The sequence below is a fragment of the Micropterus salmoides genome, unplaced genomic scaffold, assembly GCF_014851395.1.
Source record: "Micropterus salmoides isolate LMB-PRFRI ecotype aquatic unplaced genomic scaffold, ASM1485139v1 Ms_hic_scaffold_10, whole genome shotgun sequence".
Classification (NCBI taxonomy): domain Eukaryota; kingdom Metazoa; phylum Chordata; class Actinopteri; order Centrarchiformes; family Centrarchidae; genus Micropterus; species Micropterus salmoides.
In genome coordinates this window covers 3,049,306-3,069,237 of record NW_024040041.1, presented here as the reverse complement: position 1 = coordinate 3,069,237, position 19,932 = coordinate 3,049,306, and the positions used below count along the sequence as shown (strand labels likewise).

Genomic DNA, 19,932 nt, shown 5'->3' with positions numbered 1-19,932 from the left:
ACACATCAACTTTGAAGACAAAATATTCAGTTGCTGCCTAATATGTCCAACCTACTGTGAGGTGCCACGGTGACGAAATAATGGTCATAACGTTATTGGCTGCATTATAAAATATTCACTGTCCGTACTCTAATTACACAGTCATAACAAGCTATAGCTGTTCTCCCATTTTGTATTTCTCTGTAATGTAACAGTGTTAACAATGTTGCTTATAACTTTCTTTCTCAGCCCTGGAACTCAAACCATTTCGTGATGCCCTAAAAATATATATTTAAATAATTCAAAAATAAAGGCCCCAGATGGTAATTGGAGCTTACACTGGGCCACACGCAAGGCTGGATTTTCAAAATAAACGCACCAGATGGTAACAGGAGCTTACTGGGTATGTAATTTATTCTTCTAAATGTATTTTTGCTCTACTACTTCTACTACGTCTTATTACTCATTTCCTCAAATAATTTTCTATTGTAAAAGTGAAGCAAACTGTTTAAATACAAACAATAATGCTTAGCCCAAATCTAACCCCAGACGTTTTTCTGTAATAAGCATCCAAGCAATTCATGGCTTATGTTAGAATGTTAACATTATTTTTACATTTGTTTTAATAACTTGCTAGCTCTACACTGAAATACACAAACAGTGCTGCTCTCTTACAAGTCCTTTACATGGATCAACAACTGGTGAGGATGCTGATGTTATGCCTGGGAGCTTTAGCCTCAGTCTTTTAGCATTATGTACCCAACATGTATTGAAGATCACTGGTTTAGACTCCTCAAGACCTCCATAGCAAGTTTTCTTAAGATACCTGTTGTTAACAAACTTAAAAGGAATATAATGAACTACATCGATATAAGCATATGGTACTGCCTTTTTCATAAGACATTTTTGACTTTTGTAAATCAGCAGGATGGGCGGCTTGGACTTTTATACAACAGGGACTTAACTGGAGTCATCAAATATATTTCCACTTATTATTTGATGTAATAATTAACCACTTTAATTTTCAACATACCACTTTCAGTAGTGCTTATTGCAACCTGCAACTCGCAAAGTCAGAGGAATTTTACTTTGAAAGTTCCCACCGGATATCCCGTGTTGTTTCAATTCAGAGGAACTTGACTGGTGAGAAATCAGATCCTAAGTTGCGTTATGGAGATGGACTAGTGGGGATGTGGTCGTTTTAAAACCAAAATAATCGGATACCATCCCACACTCCTTTAAAAACCGACAACAACCGAACTGAACAACCTTCAGAAACCGTAGTTAAGTGAACGACGTAATTTTGCTACCGACTTAATACTTTTTGGAGGCCCGAGGAAAAACACAACATTAAGCTAACGATAAGTAGCCACCATGTCGTGGGAAGAAATGCCTTGTTTTCTGGCCTCGTCTCTAACCGGTTTTTCTGCTCTCTGATCCCAGTGGACAAAACAAGCAAAGGTAACTTCGCACTCAGCTGTCAATGCGGCTAACAGTTAGCATTATAAATTAACACCAACGGTTTTGATCTAGCTTGCGAGCCATGGCGGACAGCTTCGGAGAGCAGTCCAGCGGCGGTGCCCTTGGCTTAGGCGTTACCGGACTGCCGACTTTGGCTAACTCTCTGCCGGGGGGCCACTCTGCAGCCAGCGGTACTCTCTCCAGCTCCAACCCTGCGTCCCCTGCCCCCGCCGCGGCCGCGCAGAGTGGCCTAACCGCTTTGGTGGCGCCTCTGTCCGCTGTCACTGCTACCCCAGCCAGTTTTGGGAACACGTTCACCCCCGGCTCATCGCCCCCCGTCGTGGCCGTGTCTCAGACCGTACACGCCTCCTCGCCTCTCACCGGTGTTGGGTTAGGGGTCGGCGGGGTGGCAGGAGCGGGCCTGTTGTCCCAAATCCACGCTACTTCCTGGGACCCGACCCTAAGCACGGACTGGGACAACGAGAAGGCTTCTCAGCAGTGCATCCTGAGGATAAAGAGGTAACGTTAATAAAAACGTTTCCAAGCTGCAAACCAGTTTGAGGACATGTCTGTGTGGTCACTGTTGTATGTTTTCAGGTATGTTAAGGCCTAAAATCTTAGTACGGTGAGTAAAATCGAAAGTGAAAGCTGTACTTTAAGTTTCTGCCATCAGTGAAACCTTTACAAATGAAGGGTAGGTTTCTGGAAACTTAAGCATTTACTTTAATTTAGGCAATAATACACAGAACTCATGTTAAAGTAGTATGTAAGGATCACCTATTTAGTTTTTTACACATTTTAATTGTTGTCTTTTACAGTTGCCATTTTGCTTCCTATTTAAACAATACTAACACATTAAAAGGTCAGTTCACCTAAATTACCAAAGACATTCTGCTTACCTCTTGTGGTACCAGGTAGTAGTAGTTTTAATGTCCCTGCTGCTCCGGTTTTGAGGCATCAGTCTGAGATTTCTGCTGCTAACTCATACAGTGGAGGTCAGTGGAATTGTGGTGAAACCTCGACAGCATGTTGTGTTTGCAGAATCAGCGTCACAGCAGTGCAGCTAGTTTTTATTGGAACGACTTTCTACCAAAGAAATAGTCCCTATGGAAATTGTTGACGCAAGATTGTGGCCAGGCCAGGGACAGATATCGCTGTGTGATTTTTCTCCATCTCTGCTTTAACTTTGTCCTTTGAGGAACCTCATCTGTTTCCCTCTCTCTGTCTCCCTGCAGGGATATCATGTCCATCTACAAGGAACCTCCACCGGGGATGTTTGTCGTCCCTGATCCTCAAGACATGACCAAGGTAAAACGGCAGGTTCAGTGTGGAAAGGCATTCACGCTGAGACCCCATTTACACTTGTCTTTTCAAGTGTCTCGTGTCCAGATAAAATCTAGATGAGATTTAATGCAGGAAAAACATAGAACATAAACACATACTTCTCCCTTGCCCAGATCCCAAATCTGATTGTAATTGCGACTTGGTTTTCCAAGGCTACATGTGAATCACGTTCTGCTCTGTTCCAGTCCAAAAGGTGGTGGTATTGCACCTGAAGTTGCTTGGTAGCAGTTAAAAACACCAGAAGAAGAATAACTGGTGCACAACAAGAAGTAGCCATGAACTAACTCAAAATACGTGGATGAAATGAATTGATGTACTATGAGACAAACATGTTTTGTCTTCACAGACTCTCACTTACACTGCTCTCTCATTCCTACGGATCATTCAGCGGTTGAACTGATCAGTGATCAGATAAACAGTTCAGTGTGATCACTTTCAGTGTGATTGTGTTTAATGAAATTGGGAGAATGGTAGTGTACTTTCAGCTGCTGTAATCACAGGACACAGACACTGTTCTAGCTACTTCTGCAGACCTCTTACTGACATTACTGACATAGACTTGGATATACACCCAGGAGGAGTAAAGATTACATGTATGCGTCTTAAAGACAGATACATTTATATATTTACAACATCTAGGCGAGCTAGAATGCATTTACTTAGCTTTTTAAGCTAATATTTGAGAGCTATCCCATCTGGCCGGGAAGCTTAACCTAACAAAGTGTAATTGGGGTCTATGACCACCTGATGCTGCATTCTATTCTGCTTCAGACTGAATATCCTCATTTTGGTTTATTATAGTTTGGGGCAGGGCAATATGGCCAAAAAATAAGAAACTGATTATTTTTAAGTGAACTGATTAAACCCAAATATGTGTGTTATGTTTCCAGAGAAAGAATAATCAAGTAAAGACATGTGGAGTATTTGATTTCTGCTGTATTATTTGAGATAATTTTAAACTATAAATCTCTTTCTGTCAGTGTTTGTGGCACACAACATACACTATCTATAAAATATGAACTTTTTGTAACATTTTATAGAAGGAAAAATTAATTAAAATTTTATTTTGAACAAAATCATGTTAAAGCTAGCAATGATGGAGAAACCAGCAAGAGGCAGCTAGAGTTTAAAAGTATCCAACTGAAAAAATCCCTCCCCCTCCAAAGCCACTGCCATCCACTAGTCTTTGCTTATTACGGTCCTGCGACCGCCACAGAGACCCATATTTTAAATGCTTTTGTCAGAGAATTTGATTTATAGATTGATGTTGGTGTGTAAAGATAATTTCAACAAATATAGCAAAAATGTTTCTTAACAGTCAACTTGTTAGCTTTTTTTCCAGTGCTCTCAGTTGCACGTTTATGTCTTTGTTGGAAAATGGAGTTTGCCCAGGTGTTACAGAGATGGCTCAGTTGTCAAACTCCAGTCACGTAACTTAACTGTCTCCATGACAACTGAGGAAACGTGATCTGGTGATGAAGACCCTTTACTGCGGGTGAAAGGTCTAGGAAAAGTGCGTGTTGGGTTAAGATTATTTTTGCCAAGCTTTTCAAGGCCAAGAATGAACTTGGATGCTGGAAAAAAGGAAGTCTGGTGCAGCTGTCAAGTATTAACACAAAAAATGTTGTTCTAGTTAATACAGATGGTTCAATTATTCATAGATTGTTGGGAATTTGCAGGGAATTTGCGTGCATATTGGGCAGGATCAGGGTGTTTTTGGCTCAATGGGGGTGTCATGGAATCAGTGAAACATAATGTTCTTCACATTTGTACATTTCCTCCTCACAGCAGAGGCTGATGTAGGCGTTGTCTGTTGTTTTGTTTTCAAAGTCAGATTCTCTGCTCCATGGTCTATTCATCCCCAGCATCCCTCTCTATGTACACCTCATGGTTTCCCTAAACCATCTTGTTTTTGCTTCTGTTTTCCCCCACGACATCCCTCCTTCCTCTTGTCCACAAACGTCTCTGCCTCTTGACACACATTTTTCTTTCATTTACAGATCCATGCCCTGATCACAGGCCCATTTGACACACCGTACGAGGGCGGCTTCTTCCTCTTCCTGTTCCGCTGCCCTCCCGACTACCCCATCCACCCGCCGCGGGTCAAGCTCATCACCACCGGACACAACACCGTCCGCTTCAACCCCAACTTTTACCGCAACGGCAAGGTCTGCCTCAGCATCCTGGGGTGAGTCGGGCTTCATTCCTTTCATCGTTTGTATTTGAATCCACTGAGGATGGCTGGTCACGGTGTGTTTCTGTCTTACAACTTGGACTTAATACACTGTAAACTTCTAAATGGTTCCATAACCTATGCGTGTGTGTGCAGGACATGGACAGGCCCAGCATGGAGTCCAGCCCAGAGTATCTCATCTGTCCTCATCTCCATTCAGTCTCTGATGACGGAGAACCCCTATCACAACGAACCTGGCTTTGAACAGGTACTCCCTCCGTCCGTCTGTCTGCCTGGGTGTGTGTTGGTTGACCTCACCTTAAGTTGACGATATACAGGGGCAACTTTTTGAGCAATGTTTCTGGGCATTGGGGGAAGGGGATTACAGTAATCTTTATTCAATACCCTTGACGGCAACATTGGCCAACACCATTGTTCTAAAAGTTGCTCTGTGTATCATCAGCTTTACACTTCTTTCTCAAAAAGTTGGAAGGCTTTGAATTTACATCTAGTGAGGAACAAGTTTATTACCGGGACAAAACAGCAGGAGCAGTAGTCTTTGTATTAGGAAACAAATGAGAAAATCACTGATGAAAAATATATTTGCCAGTGATTAACTTACTGCATATTACTCAGTGTTGATGTATGCTGTAATTAGACTCATTTTAAAATACGCAACTATTATCATTACCTGCTGTGAAAACAGAATAGTGGGTGGAAAAATCCAGCAAAGCCAAAGTATTTAGAGGCAAGTCCTGCCACTGCCGCATCGTGGCAACGCCTTGGGACAGTTATTTCGGACTAACAAGACCAGGCTCCTATCTGAATGAATGAATGGGGAGAGATCCATATCTCTACTTTTACTGGTCAGCAGAACATAAAAACTACAAGGTTTAAGAAGTGTTTTTCCCAACCAGTTATACTTCTCCTACGCATGTTTAATGGAAGACAGCAAGGCTTTGCAGTGGAATAGGTTGCAACTGTAGTCTTATATTTGTTTGTTTTAATGCACTTTCATTCAAGTTTCTATACAGTTTTGGTCTGTCTGTGTGTCCCTCAGGAACGCCACCCAGGGGACAGTAAGAACTACAACGAGTGCATCCGCCATGAAACCATGAGGGTGGCTGTGTGTGACATGCTGGAGGGCAAAGTCCCCTGTCCTGAAGCTCTGTGGTGAGACCGACATAATTGACTAATCTTTCTTCTCTGTGCTCCTTTCCTCATTTCCTTACTCCTCTTCGTTCACTCTCTTTCCTTCTTTCTGCTCATCAGCTGATTGTCGTATGCATGTTTTGTTTTTAGGAGTGTGATGGAAAAGTCCTTCCTAGAATACTATGATTTCTATGAGGGAGTCTGCAAAGAGAGACTCCATCTACAGGGACAGAACATGCAGGTGACTATATTCTTATTTATTTTAATCCATTTTCCCTTCATTTGTGCCTTGAATTTTTCACTTTGTAGCTTAATGTCAGTATGTGGTTTGTGAAATTGTAAGGCAATTCGGAGATTAATATTCATGATGCAAAGATTTTCCAATGCACCATAGGGATGAAATGCAAATCTTTTTTATACTAACACTTAGATTTAAAACAGTTAGTGTGTGTGTGTGTGTGTGTGTGTGTGTGTGTGTGTAACAAAAAAATAAAATAAATAAAACTGTGTGTGTGTGTGTGTGTGTGTTAAAAAAATTAAAATAAATAAAAAAACAGTAAGTGTGTGTTTAAAAAAAAATATATATATATAAATTTTAAAAACAGTAAGCGTGCACACCTTTTCAGTACCATGGTCTTTAGATTGCACTGTGAGGCTACGGCTATCGATTATTTTAGTACTCGAGTATTCAACTGATTATCCCATTGATTAATTGAGTAATCTGAGAACAATTACTTTGGCTTTATTAAAGAACAATCGTAAAGATGCAATAGGGAAAATAAGACGGGTCTCTTAAAATTAATTTGTTTCCTTTTTAAAACGATCTTCATTTTTATTGCAGAAGTTGCATACAATAATATAATAAATCAATAATAAATCTCTTGTGCATTTAAGTGCCATATTACATTCTGAAATGTAATATCTTTCGTCCTGAACACAGCTCAGGCATAACATAAGCCTTTACTGTCCTCTTTGTGACATTTGTAAGAGGCAAAAACAAGTGGACAGGAAAACATGAATGAAGCTCAGGCTTTCACAATTGACTGCAGCATTTTCTGTGGTTAATATCTTGAACAAAACCTAGCTAACATAGGGACGTCATCACCACATTGATTTACATTGTAAACTAGCCGTTACATATAGCCGTAATTAACTTAGCCTACATCCTTTACTAGCTTTTATATGTCGGTCCACTCTGGACTGCACGCATTGTCTGTTACGTTCTGCTTTTTGCTGAGATTCTGAAGTATAGACGTCATGCTATTGTGGTAGGCTAGTTCAGTTTTACAGTAGACATACTATACAAAGTTTTTGTGAACACTTTCTGTCGCATTCTCTGACCTGTCTCTGCACCCTCGTTATTTTCTCTCTCTTCCTCCTCTTTGTAATCCACGGTGTCCAATCACACCAAAGATGCTCTGAACCATCTCTGATTGCACACAGTGTAAGTGTGTTGTGTGACAGTAATAATCACCAGTGCAAAACACAGTGCGCTGTATATAGTTATATGTATTAAACAAAACTTCAATGCAAAGTTTTTGAATCATTTTTTTAAAAGAGAATGAAGAGTGGCGGTTTAAAACTACATAACACAGAAAATGAAATGAGATGAGTGGCCTTATCTTACACCCCTACAGTAGCACGATCATCAGGACAAGCTCTATTTCTGAGTGACATACTGTAGGGGAGAGCAGGGTGAGTTGAGCCAGTCTTTACATGTGTCTTTAAAGTGAGGACAAGACAGTAATGTTTCCAACTAAAATATGTACCGTAAAACTTTGAATAATAGCCTGGGCTTTTATTTGCTAAAATCACTGAATTGACCCTGCCTGTATTTGGGACAGGCGTCCATATGGGACAGCCCTTTAATTCTTTTTGCACAAAACTGAAACTACTATGAAACAGTTTATTTATTTCAAACAGAATATTACTTGTGTAAAAATTATCAAATACACGTCATTCATTTGATCTAGCTTTGACAGACGGCTTATGGCTTTTATTTTGAAGGCAGCAACCTCACGAAAACAACAACATGGTGCAGGATGAGAGAAGTTAGCAGACAGAGAGCGATGGATTCACATAACAGGATTCACAACTTGGATAAATTTTTCTGAAAAGCTGTTTTGATTCTTTTGATGGGTGGACCCTTACAGACTAAAGGAATATATTAAATAATCAAGGAACGGACACATTCGGACTTAACGAGCTTTTCCTCTCTTGTAGCCATGCAGGTTAAACCGGTAAATCTAGAAGAATTAGACTTTGGGTCTTGTTGTTTCCGTTAAATGAACTTAACAGTGGTATTGTGGAGAATCTAACCGATCTAAGGATGTTCAGCATGTCCATATTGACACATTGATCACACGTTTAAACATTAATATTTGTATTAACAATCTAAGCAGCTTAGAAGCAGGTAAAGCTGGCAACCCCGTGGGGTTTAAGAGGTTTTATACATCCAGAGAACTTCTATAAAAACCAGGCCAGGCGTTTAATTAAGGCAGGTGTTTATTTGTCAAAATGTGTTCCCACACCAGGCCAGTGAATGAGGTAGGTGGCTATTTGGGACTCTATTACTGAAGTTTTAAAGTCATCATGTCCCGTGCCACCTGATGAACGGACTTCCAATTTTTGTACTTCTCCCACTGCCCTGTCCAAATCCAAAAGAAGAGTTGAAGCCTGTCTGTGATCTATTTATAGAATCATGACATCATGGTTTCTGGTCTAAAATGCATAATGTCACATCATTTCAGTGATGCAAAAGAATGCAGTGTAAAATTATAGTAAAATATCTGGCTCAACATCCCCCAGATCTTCTGGATCACATTACCCCATCCTTGCCATTTTAACAAATTTGTGTCATCCAGCTGTTTAAAGGTAACGTCATGCTAACAGTATAGCCTCATATTGTAACTTCCTAAAGCAGTAACACATGCGTAAGATTTTCTCAAAGCTGTCTGTAATTGGTCAGACACAAGAATTAGGACTCTTTGAACATAAAAAATCACTTTGAATGGCAAAAAACAGTTTTTTGATCTTAAATGTGCTCATCACAGGGTGAGTATAATGGATGACTCTTCAAAAATGTGTGGTCACATTTCTATGGTTGCCGAGAAACAAGGGGAGGCTCAACTTCCCCACAGGCTCAAATCACCCTGCTCTCCCCTACATTCCCAAACTTAGTTTGCTTCTTTTCTGTCCCTCCACCCAGGACCCATTTGGCGAGAAGCGTGGTCGTTTTGACTACCAGGGCCTGCTGGCTCGCCTCAGCGCCACCCACAGGCGGATACGGGAGAAAAGCCTGGCGGAGGACGACCACAACGACGATTCAGAGTCGGACACCAGCTCCTCGGGGACGGACCCCGACAGCCAGGGCAGCTCTCAGCCCTGACTTCCTGGACAGTTCTGGACTCCAAAGCCAGACCTGGAGCTGAAGACAAAGGGACCTTTTTTTTGTTTTGTTGCGGTGGAGGAACAAAATGACAGAAGATAATACAATGCCTAAGTTCAAGGCTTTAGTGAGTTCAGGGTTCAGGATTGGAATCAAGCTTCTGTTGTATGGGTATTGCTAGTCAAATGCTGGCAAGTTTGGCCTGGAGCTGTGTATTTGTTCTACTTTTGTAGCTATAACCAGCTGTCATTTTGATGTCATGTTTGATTCTAAAACTCAAGTTGGCTGCCCAAATGCTTGCTTGATGTTGAGATAAACCAGCCATTGTTGCTTTTGGATATAGGAGGTTAGTTTCATGGCTCAAACCTCAAACTTGAAATGAACAAAAGAAGAAGCTATTGCAGCATTCTTGACTGTTGTTCCTCTTTGACCCACAAGCCTAAACAGAAATCTAGGAAGTTTTTAATACTCTTGACCTGGGAAAGACTATCTGGCGGGGATCTGCAAGGTGAAGGCCTGGATCTCACTTTGGCTTTGAAGTCCAGGCAGGTTTGGGCCAGACAAAGGGACCTCAGAATGGGAAAAGTGGGGTGACCTATTGCAGTGGAAAGGTAGTTGAGTTCCGGAGGAAGGAAAGATGAAACTTTTTTTAAACATTTAAGGTAGTGGCACATCAGCAAGGCTTTGCGAGTCACGTGCCTCGTCTCCTCGTCTGGTCAGGGTGAAGCTCTTTCAGACTGAACCTCAGCCGCCTCTACAACCAGGCCACATAAAACATCAGCAGCTTGCCATTCTGAATACAGTGAGCCCTGTGTATTATACAAATAAATCCTGCTTAGCTTTATGTTCTAATAGTGCTGTTGAATTAACAGTAAATCTGTTTATCAGATAAGAAGCTGTTAGACAAATGTCAGTTTCATTGACATCTACCTTTATATCCTATGTTGTGTTTTCTCATTTTTGCTGAAACTGACTTGCAGAGTGTAGGCTGCATTGTTTATTTGGAAACTGCTGTTCGTTGGGTTGCTGACTCTCTGGCTGATGTGATTAACCTGTCAAGATATAAACCAAACCATTCTGTGCTTTAGCTAGATCCACCTGGGGTTGGGGGGGGGGGTTTTAATGGAGGCTAGCAAGCCTGTGTTCACGCTGCAAGTAACTCAGTCGCTCTGTTCTGTCTGAATGAGTGGGCCTACCAAAGGCTTTGCTTGCTTCTCTACAGCGATGTAGACAGAAGACAAATCGAGCCTTTTCACTGCTTTTATTTTGGTTTCTTGATACTGAAAATACCTAAAATGGCATTGGCTGACTAAGTAGCTTTTGTTGAAAATAAACCGATAAACCCTGGGCTCAACCTGTATTCATTTGTTATTTGACATGCATGCTTTTCAGCGCTAGATGTCGGTCTGGTTTGATGTTGACAAAAACATCAGTAAAGGAAATGAGACAACATCTGAGATCAGGTGCTGATTATCCAACGTTAATCAGTTTGTTTTGCCCGGGCACACACAGGCCAAGATTCACTCGTCAGTGGCACAGGACTTGTTGACAGCATTGCTTGCAGTGTGAACACATGAGCAGAGGAAACACTCCAAAACACTCCTTGTGCTTTATGTAGATTGAAAGTGTTATTGGTGTCTGTAATCATTTCACCTGTTCAGACTGGCTGTGAAGAGATCCCTTTCCAGCTTGACTCAGCTGTAAGACATGGGACAAAATCTACAGTCCTTGTTCCATGTCAGCCGAAGCTGTTGAGGCTACATCTCTGTGAGATCCATTCATCCTGGTAGTCAGGTTCAGGTTTATTGCAGGTATTTTTTATTTATTTTTTTGCTTACAGTGCAACACCAATTATATCCCTCAGCACTGTCAGTGGAAACTGAATTTTGTACTAAGACTGTAACATACAAGGCTAGTCTGATCAAGTGGGTATCTTCCAATAAGCTTCTGGTTCACTTTGCAATGCATTTTTCACGGGATATGAGGAAGTTATCTCTTCACAGACAGTATGGGGAGGAGGAATGATTGTACTGAGTAACCAGTACCCAATTCATAATCCATAATCCAAAGTACATACAGGATGTTAGTGTTGTTTTGAGAGAGAGTTGAAAATAAGCATATTTACTTTGCAGAGAGTTAGATGAGAACATCATCTAATCAAAAATCCCTCTTATGTCTGTATGTTAGATCTGAAGTCGCAGGCAGTTAGCTTAGAACAAAGACTGGAAACACTGTGAAACAGCTAGTCTGTCTCCGTCTGAAGGTGACAAAACCCACCTACCAGCACCTCCAAAGCTCCCTAATTTTCTATTTTACAAAATTCAGGTACATAAACCCCTATAAAAAAATAAAATGTTGATTTATATATACATGTAAAATGTTAGTGAGAATTAGAGGTGCTGGTAGCAGGATTTTGCTACTTTTGGATAGGTTATCTGTTTCCAGTCTTTGTGCTGAGCTGACTGGCTGCTGAACCCTAACCACATATTTACACCACATCATACTTTCAAGTGTATTTCTCAAAATGTTGAACTATTCCTTTAAGTCTTAATACAGACTCTTTAAACTTTTGCATACTGTCCCTTTGTGATGAGACAACGGGGTCAGACAAATGAATGGCTGTTTGTGCTTCTTGTATTTCCTTTCTGCCTTCCATCGTCCTCCAGCCTCTGCCTTTTGCTCTCACAGTTTTCCTTAACTGTCATTCAAACCTTTTATCAAACCCTGGTCCACTGGCGGGGGTTAGGTTGAGCAAGATTCAACTGGCATCACCAATATAGGGCATTCTGTTTTATTTCTTTTATTATGATAAGGAATGGTTATATGAGAAGCCGCTCCTAGCAGAATATGTGTGATTGCCAAAATGTTGATTGCAACACACTTCCTGAAGTGGAAGTGAAGTGATCATATCCCTGTTTGGTTGTGTTGTGTTGTACGTAAAGCAGGGTTCTTCTGTGGCTGTATAAAGCCTGGTTTACTGAGTGATTACATTTCCAGGTCTTGAAAATGTTGGTAATGTACAGATGTTATGGAAAAGTACAGAATAAAATATTGTTCAGTCCTTATACATGTGACTAGTCTTTTTCTTGTAGTTGTACCACTGTCAGTGCAAAGGGGGGGGGGGATGTCTGTAGAATGTCACATGTATCAGAACTGAAGAAGTCCTTTGGATGAGGGACGAAACGTCTTCCAGTATCTTCAACCAAGTCCAGTTGCCCTTGATTTTAACCTTCGTTGGATAGAATGAGCCATTTCTATCTACATACACCACGGGTCCCCTCACACTGACGTCGCCATGTTGCGCAGCAATGTTTCTACAGTAGCCCAAATGGACAAACTGCTCTACGCATTTAGCTTGCTGTCCATGTAGATGTCTGTGTTGTTTACATGCTCTGATAGTGCTAATCCAACACATCGTCCATGTTGATTCCACATTCAGTTTTCATTTTAAATTTGATGAAATACTTATAGTTTACTTAGCAGTCAGTTGTAACACTGGTGTCTAAGGCAACACGAACAGAATTTGTCACACACAAACCCATCGTAATTAAGGTCAATGGTGTGCATACAACAAACGTTAACAGCCACCTTAAACATCACTATAACAAATGCAGCAGGTATTTAATAAATAAGCAATCAGGGGGTGTGAATTTTAAGGATTAATCCAGAATTCTGGATTTTCTAATCTGCACAAAGTAAATAAGAAATGCACAGCTGAGATGGCACAAACATATTTATACATATTTCAAACATATTTTTATAACCCCCTTTCACATTACACATGCTTATTTGATCCATTGTTAGAATAAATCTATTGGTCAGTGCAGCATTGACCAATGCAGCATTGGTCAGTGCTGAGCCCAAATCTAGGGGGGTCCAGGGGCGCGCTCCCCCAGGGAGATTTATTTCCATTTATGGCAGGTATATGCGCTATTTCAAGTAATTTCAGATGATAGAATGCCTAAAAATGTGTACATCATTTGGGGAAAATATCATTCTGTAGAGCCTCTCTCCGATTTTGTATTTAATTGTTGTCCAACTGTCTTCATTGTGAATCCATAACACAACAAATACTGAGGATCACTAATTTTCACTCCTGCCACCTCAAAAGAGGCAATCATTGTCTGATATTACTATTTTGAAGTTACATAACATACACTATATGGATAAAAGTATTGGGACACACCTCTTAATCACTGAATTCATGTGTTTCATTCAGTCTTATGGCCACAGGTGTATAAAATCAAGCACCTAGCCAGTCTGCCTTTACAAACATATGTGAAAGAATTGGTTGTTCTAAAGAGCGTACAGAATTCGAGCGTGGTACTGTAATAGTACTGACTGTTGCAACAAGTCAGTTCATGATATTTCTTCCCTCCTAGACACAATCCACAATCAAATATAAGTGGTATTATTGCTATTATTAAGTGGAAGCATTTAGGAACCACATCAACTCGACAACAAAGTGGCACACCAAGTATGTAAGCAAATACTTTTTGAATACATTACATATATAGAGCCATTTAAAACATGAGACAATGAGATATAATATCCTTTACAAGGTGTTTTCTCATGTATGGCTAATTAGTCATATTATGTGTGATATTAACGAATATCAATAAAATAGAAAGAAACCCTATAATTTCAGTAATCTTGCTGAAATTGTCTTAGTTGGGATATATTTTAAATAGTCTAATAAATGTTGTGATGACTCATTCACAGTACATTTATCAATTAGTATTTATATTTACAAGTTTACATACTATTTACTAAAACTCACATTTAGCTACAGCCTCAAGAGTCATAAAGGACATTCACTGATAGATCCATAAAAAACAAAAGAGTGACAAAATAAAACAGTATGAGATTTATGGGGCCCTGCGATGGACTGCCAACCTGTCCAGGGTGTACCCCGCCTTTCGCCCGATGTCAGCTGGGATTGGCTCCAGCCCCCCGCGACCCTGTAGTTGACGATGGATGGATGGATAAGATTTATGGGCTGTACAATTATTAGTGAAAATGGCACAGCGTTGACATGTACAGTATCATCTACTAGTGATCTGAAGAATCTGTAGGAGAACAAAACTAAACATAAAAGTCGATGAAATATGGAACATTGGCAACCCAGTTGTTGGAAACAACACAAAGATGTAACAGCAAGGGCGTCACTTTGTGTTGAAAAGTGGTGGGGACATAAGTGCTCAGATTAGGGGCGTGATGATACACTTAAGTCACAAGAAGATGCATGAGAATCTGGGTCTGGGCTTATTCCATCAGAAAAGTGGAGCATTAAACACTTCATTTTCTGCATTCTGGAGACATTTTCTTGTCCAATTTACAGTGGAAATGATTTTTTATATAAAGGGAAACAAACAATACAGCAGACAGGTGACAATTCATAAATAGATTTAAGCTAATGCAGAAGCCTACATAAACCAAGTTTGACAATGGTTTTAGAAGGTAAGAGTGCTTGAGAAGATGTGGACCACCTTTTGTGTCCTCACTGTTTAGTTCATAATATTCTGTAATTAATATGTGTTGGTGACAGAACTGCACAAAAGTTTCATTGTTAATACTGCTACTGAGAAGCCTCAGCTGTTCATAATAGATGCAACTTGCACTCTTAAATGTGCATTAATAATAGCCAGATGATAAAACCTGTAGCCAGGGACCATATTCATATAACATCTAAGGCTAAATGTAGCTGGCTGAGTTAGATGGTTATAAACCCTAAACAGTATAAAATCAGCCCAGTCTCACCAGCTGTAAATAGCATTGGCTGTTAAAGTCTTGTGTTCCTTATAATAAATTGAAATGTTGATAACACATAAGCACTCTATAAGAATGCTCTGATTTACATGAATGCTTATGGGGTGTCGCTCTGGGACAGCTGAGCATGAGTCTGGGAGGGAAAAATCACAGTATACTCACTACAAAAACTAGACTACACCACTGGTTGAATCCACTGTGCAGTGCTAGTCTATAATAAAATACCACATCTGTTTGAGACCTTATTCATCAAGATAATTGGTTGTCAAAAAACTGTGGCTATGACATGTCTGATAATATATTATTGTGCTCTGGGTTACAGAAGCATCCAGCTCTGTCGCAATAGAGATCATGGGGTTCCAGAGCGGGCTGAACCACTGTCAGTACATGGGAGTGGATATGGCTGTTATGAGCACAGACAGACAGAAAGTCATCCATCTGGAAAATCATGACCACGAATTTGACACCTGGCATGTCAACAAGAGTAAGTGCAATACAATTTTCAAGTCATTGATTATAACATTACATACATCATCCTAATCTAACTTGAACTTTTTTTATTTGGTGATGAGTTTTTGTTGCTGTTAACTTAGATGTGAGGAGGAAACTTGTGGCTTGAGTACACCTGTCACGGCTCAGCCTTAACAGAGGAGCAGCAAAGAAGAAAGAAGAGGCTCAAAGTAGATTCACCTGCTTTCCGGGCTCTCAAAGCAGTTGTGATGGACAAGAATTTCCTTCGAGATCTGAAACAGATGACACACTTCAAGCACACTGGTATGCCTTGTGTACATAGATTTGTTTTGTTCAAGTGTTGTACAACAGTTACTGAGTAAAAAAGGCCACTGTTGTGAGGACTATTAGCATTGTTCTACTGTCTACACTAATAGTACTAACATTGCCACTACTGTTACACCCAGCTAGAAAAATCACACTCTATTTTTAGCTGTAGAAATATTTCTACCAACTTGATGATCAGGTATGAGGTTGTCATCTGTGGATAAACCACAGACTGTGGTTTTCAAACTTGCACCATTGTAATGTCATGTTCTTTTCTTTTACTAGATTATAAAAATATTCTGTGCAGGGCTCAGCAACTAGGGCTGGGTATCGGTACTCGATACCTTTTAAGTATCAATCGAAATAACCCAGTACCAAGTAGTATCAAAACCTCTCCAGTCACACAATTCCTGCTTTCGATCCTTTTTGTAACCAGACCTAAGTTGCATTAGGGAATGCGGTATTATGTGTCACAACCATCCTGCCATGACTCCTGCAAGAGACAGCTGGTGTGGCAGTGAGTGTGTTTTCTGTTATTTTGGACCTTTGGGTGAATGTGCCGTGAATGGTGTGTTTTGGGTCAGAAAGATTGCAAGTTGAAGTTTTGCCTGCTCTGTTGGAACTGTAACACACAGTGGAATCATTAAAACTTTTAAGTTGCAGTCTGATACACGCTTCAAGCATCCATCAACTGCGCCAGTTATCAGACAGAACAACGACCACAGAGGAAGGAGAGAATACTTTGTTGTCCGTCCTGCGCTGAACAAAATGCATGCAAATCAAGACAGAGAAAACTGAGGCGGTTGTAAAGGACATCTAGGCAGAGAAAAAAGCTAACAAACGTGACAACAATTAAGAATTGTTCACCCAGGTCAGACTGCCCACAATAAGTTGTTGTAACTTGTTTGAACTTTGCATTGATGATCCACAGCTAGAGCAGTTAGATACATGCAGTTAGATCCTTGTTGATGTACACCACTATGAAAGACCATTTGTGGACAACCCTTTGGTGGAGACCTTATGGCTCTGCATAGGTTACCAGCTCCTAAATTGTAAGACTGTTCCTTAACAGACACCCACTCCCGCGTTTCCCAGGCCCAGTGAATACACTTGGAGGACACTGCCGGTTGTCTATATTGGAATAAAGGAAAGCATATCACCAGGGTTACATTTAGCCACTTTTATGAGTGGGTTGGCATCTCAAATGCCACAGCCTCATTTCAGAGATGTATGGAGGAGGTGTTTTGCTCTCTACGGGAAAATTCTGCATACTTTATCTGAATTACATACTCCTCTACAACAAATCCTTCGAGGAACATGTGAAGGGATTGAGCCTGGTCCTGAGGGCTCTTCAACATTACAGCGTCAAACTCAGGCCTACTAAGTATGGGTTATGGAGAAGGTGCGCTATGTGGGGGGCTTGTCTCAGCTGATGGGGTGTGGATCAATACCAAAGACACAGCAGTTTTCCAAGCTTTGAGGGAAATGACCCCAAACACTGCTGGAATTGTCTGAAAGCTACTGCATTTCCTAAGCTACTATATAGCCTATGTGCAGGACTTTGCCAGAATTGCAAAGCCATTATATGACCTCCTAGAGGTGAATGGAAATCACACAGCTCAAAACAAGTTATGTTAAGAGAGGCCAACTGTCTTTGACCCGGGGACATTGAGGAGTCCTTGACCAACTAAAACACATCTATTCTGAACTCTGAACAAAGCCCTGTTGCACCTGTAGCCACACCCAACAGTGATGTCACTGGGTCCTGGAGTACACCTGTACACTGCTGCAGCAAAACCTGAAGTTAAACCACTGGAGGTCAGAAAAGACACGCTTTTTCAAGGGGTGTTATGTTTAATCATTTGGCCTCACTACTGAAGGCCAAGAATGAAACTTCATCAAGCTCACTATTGCCTTATATAACCATGCTAGGGGTGTGGCTCTAGAAATGGAAATATTTGTTGATCAGCCTACAACTTTGGTAAAGACTGAAATATCAGCTATTGGATGGGTGTCCTACAGCCATTGTTGTGAAGAGACATTCATGGTCCCCTAAATCAAAGTAATCCCCTGACTTTTCCTCTAGCACCAGCATGAGGTTGGCATGTGGTTTTGAGTTGAATTTCCAGCTATTGGATGGATTGTCATCATATTTGTGAGATTTTGAAGATTTGGGGACTTCTAATTTTGCACCATTACCAGGTAAAAATTTCAATTTGTCCAACAATTTGGTTTATGACAAAATACCTGCAAAAACAGACAGACGGACCCCACAGACCAAAGGTTCTTTTGGCCTATGTGTGAGGATGTGCCATGGCATCTATTTGATGACATACTTGAGCTCATCCCACCCCCTAAGCCTGTGATGTAATGACATTTGTAAAATTCAAAAAGAAATGTGGGCCATGCTTTCTGGATAAGAAAAAGATGTATGAATCAACATTTTACAGTCACGTTTTTGGGGTTCAAAGTTACGTACGGTATACTAATCAAAATAAGATTCCAGCAAGTTAACTTTCTTCACAGTAACCTATGCTGTACATTTTATGAGTTTATTTTACTGCTGACCATATGGACAAATCCATTTCATTCATATCTGTGATGCGTTTATGCTTAATGTTTTTGATTTAGTGTTTTAAATGCTAAAATGTTGTATTTGTATTTGTTTTTCATATGACAGTTGAAAAGTCTGATTGTTTCCCTCTGTCGACTTTAATAAAATTAATTTACTATTTTAGTACTTTATTATCATTTATTTCACAGGTAAATAAATCCATGCCATATTAAAATAATGATTGTCCCTTCAACATTATTTAATTCATTATTGATGAGAAGAAATATAAGGTTATGACAAAATATGAAAGCATCATCAAGTTCTAATGTTAATGCATGTTTTTGATGAAATATGGGGCTGTTGTTAGATAAAGTTCTCATGAGCTGCTTTGGCAGTCAAATAGTGAGTATTTAAAAATTCTACTTTGAATAAGTGATCTTAAACAAAGGACAAGTCATTATTAAAGTTCTTCAAGAATTGACTTGGATTTCTTTTAAAGTCATATTCACACAAGGTCCATGTTGGCTGTTACGTGGTTGAACTTAGAACAACTTTTAAGCGAAAAAGACATGCCTTTAATGATTGGGATTTCATGCCTGAGATGGCATAAAGTATCTCCTCAAAAGTTCAAATACAAATATTTGAGGAATTTTTCAAAAATGGTGTACCCCAAAGGGGGCCCATCTCAGAGAATCACTTGCCTATGGTGACAAAAATTGTATGTATGATTTTGACCACCTAAACTTACTATATGGCAAAAAAGTTGGAGCACTAAAATCCCCTGAATGGAACTAAGGCACCAAGCCAAGTCCTAGACTACAAGTATGTGTGTTCTAGTAGTGTTCTATCAAAACCTCCACATTATGTCTATTTCGGTAGGGAGATCTTTCCACATTCCAATTTGTTCCATGTTATTTGAGGAACATCATATGATATACTATCACATCCATACGTTAGCAACAGCGATGCTGTCAGTAGGCCTATATGGAGATGGGATTGTAATCATCACCACCTCTTCAGTCAAGTGAGAAAGAGTCAAGAACTCTGTTTTGTCCACTAGAAGAAGAGCTTCATCTACTTTGCACATTTACGTGTATTTGAAATTAAATTTTAAATATTAGTTTTGAATAAAATGCAAGTTCCTCAATTACATGTTGGGTTCCAATTATGTTGAAAGGGTTTTCATATATTTATTTATATTTTTTATATTTTTGAAGAAGCAAATGTATAATGTTTTAACCAATGTGCTGCATCAAAATAGAACACATACAGTGTTTTAATTTAGGATAGGTTGTACATCCCCTGTAGATTGTATCTATTATTGGCTGACATGGG

General features: G+C 40.0%; 1 protein-coding gene across 1 annotated transcript; it reads left to right on the top strand.

Annotated features, from left to right (window-relative positions):
- Positions 1-1,107: 1,107 nt before the first annotated feature.
- Positions 1,108-12,562, top strand: ube2z (ubiquitin-conjugating enzyme E2Z). Its single transcript, XM_038739697.1, has 8 exons — positions 1,108-1,440; positions 1,513-1,959; positions 2,676-2,748; positions 4,785-4,972; positions 5,114-5,225; positions 6,018-6,130; positions 6,260-6,350; positions 9,318-12,562. The coding sequence occupies exons 2-8, from the start codon at positions 1,523-1,525 to the stop codon at positions 9,495-9,497; spliced, it is 1,194 nt and encodes a 397-aa protein (XP_038595625.1). The 5' UTR covers positions 1,108-1,440; positions 1,513-1,522; the 3' UTR covers positions 9,498-12,562.
- Positions 12,563-19,932: the final 7,370 nt, after the last annotated feature.

Bases quoted from the DNA above. Each gene is read 5' to 3' on its own strand.
- ube2z (XM_038739697.1), top strand. From the start codon at position 1,523: ATGGCGGACAGCTTCGGAGAGCAGTCCAGCGGCGGTGCCCTTGGCTTA. The intron at 1,960-2,675 runs GTAACGTTAATA...GTCTCCCTGCAG, and splicing joins TGCATCCTGAGGATAAAGAG to GGATATCATGTCCATCTACA. The intron at 6,131-6,259 runs GTGAGACCGACA...TTTTGTTTTTAG, and splicing joins CCCTGTCCTGAAGCTCTGTG to GAGTGTGATGGAAAAGTCCT.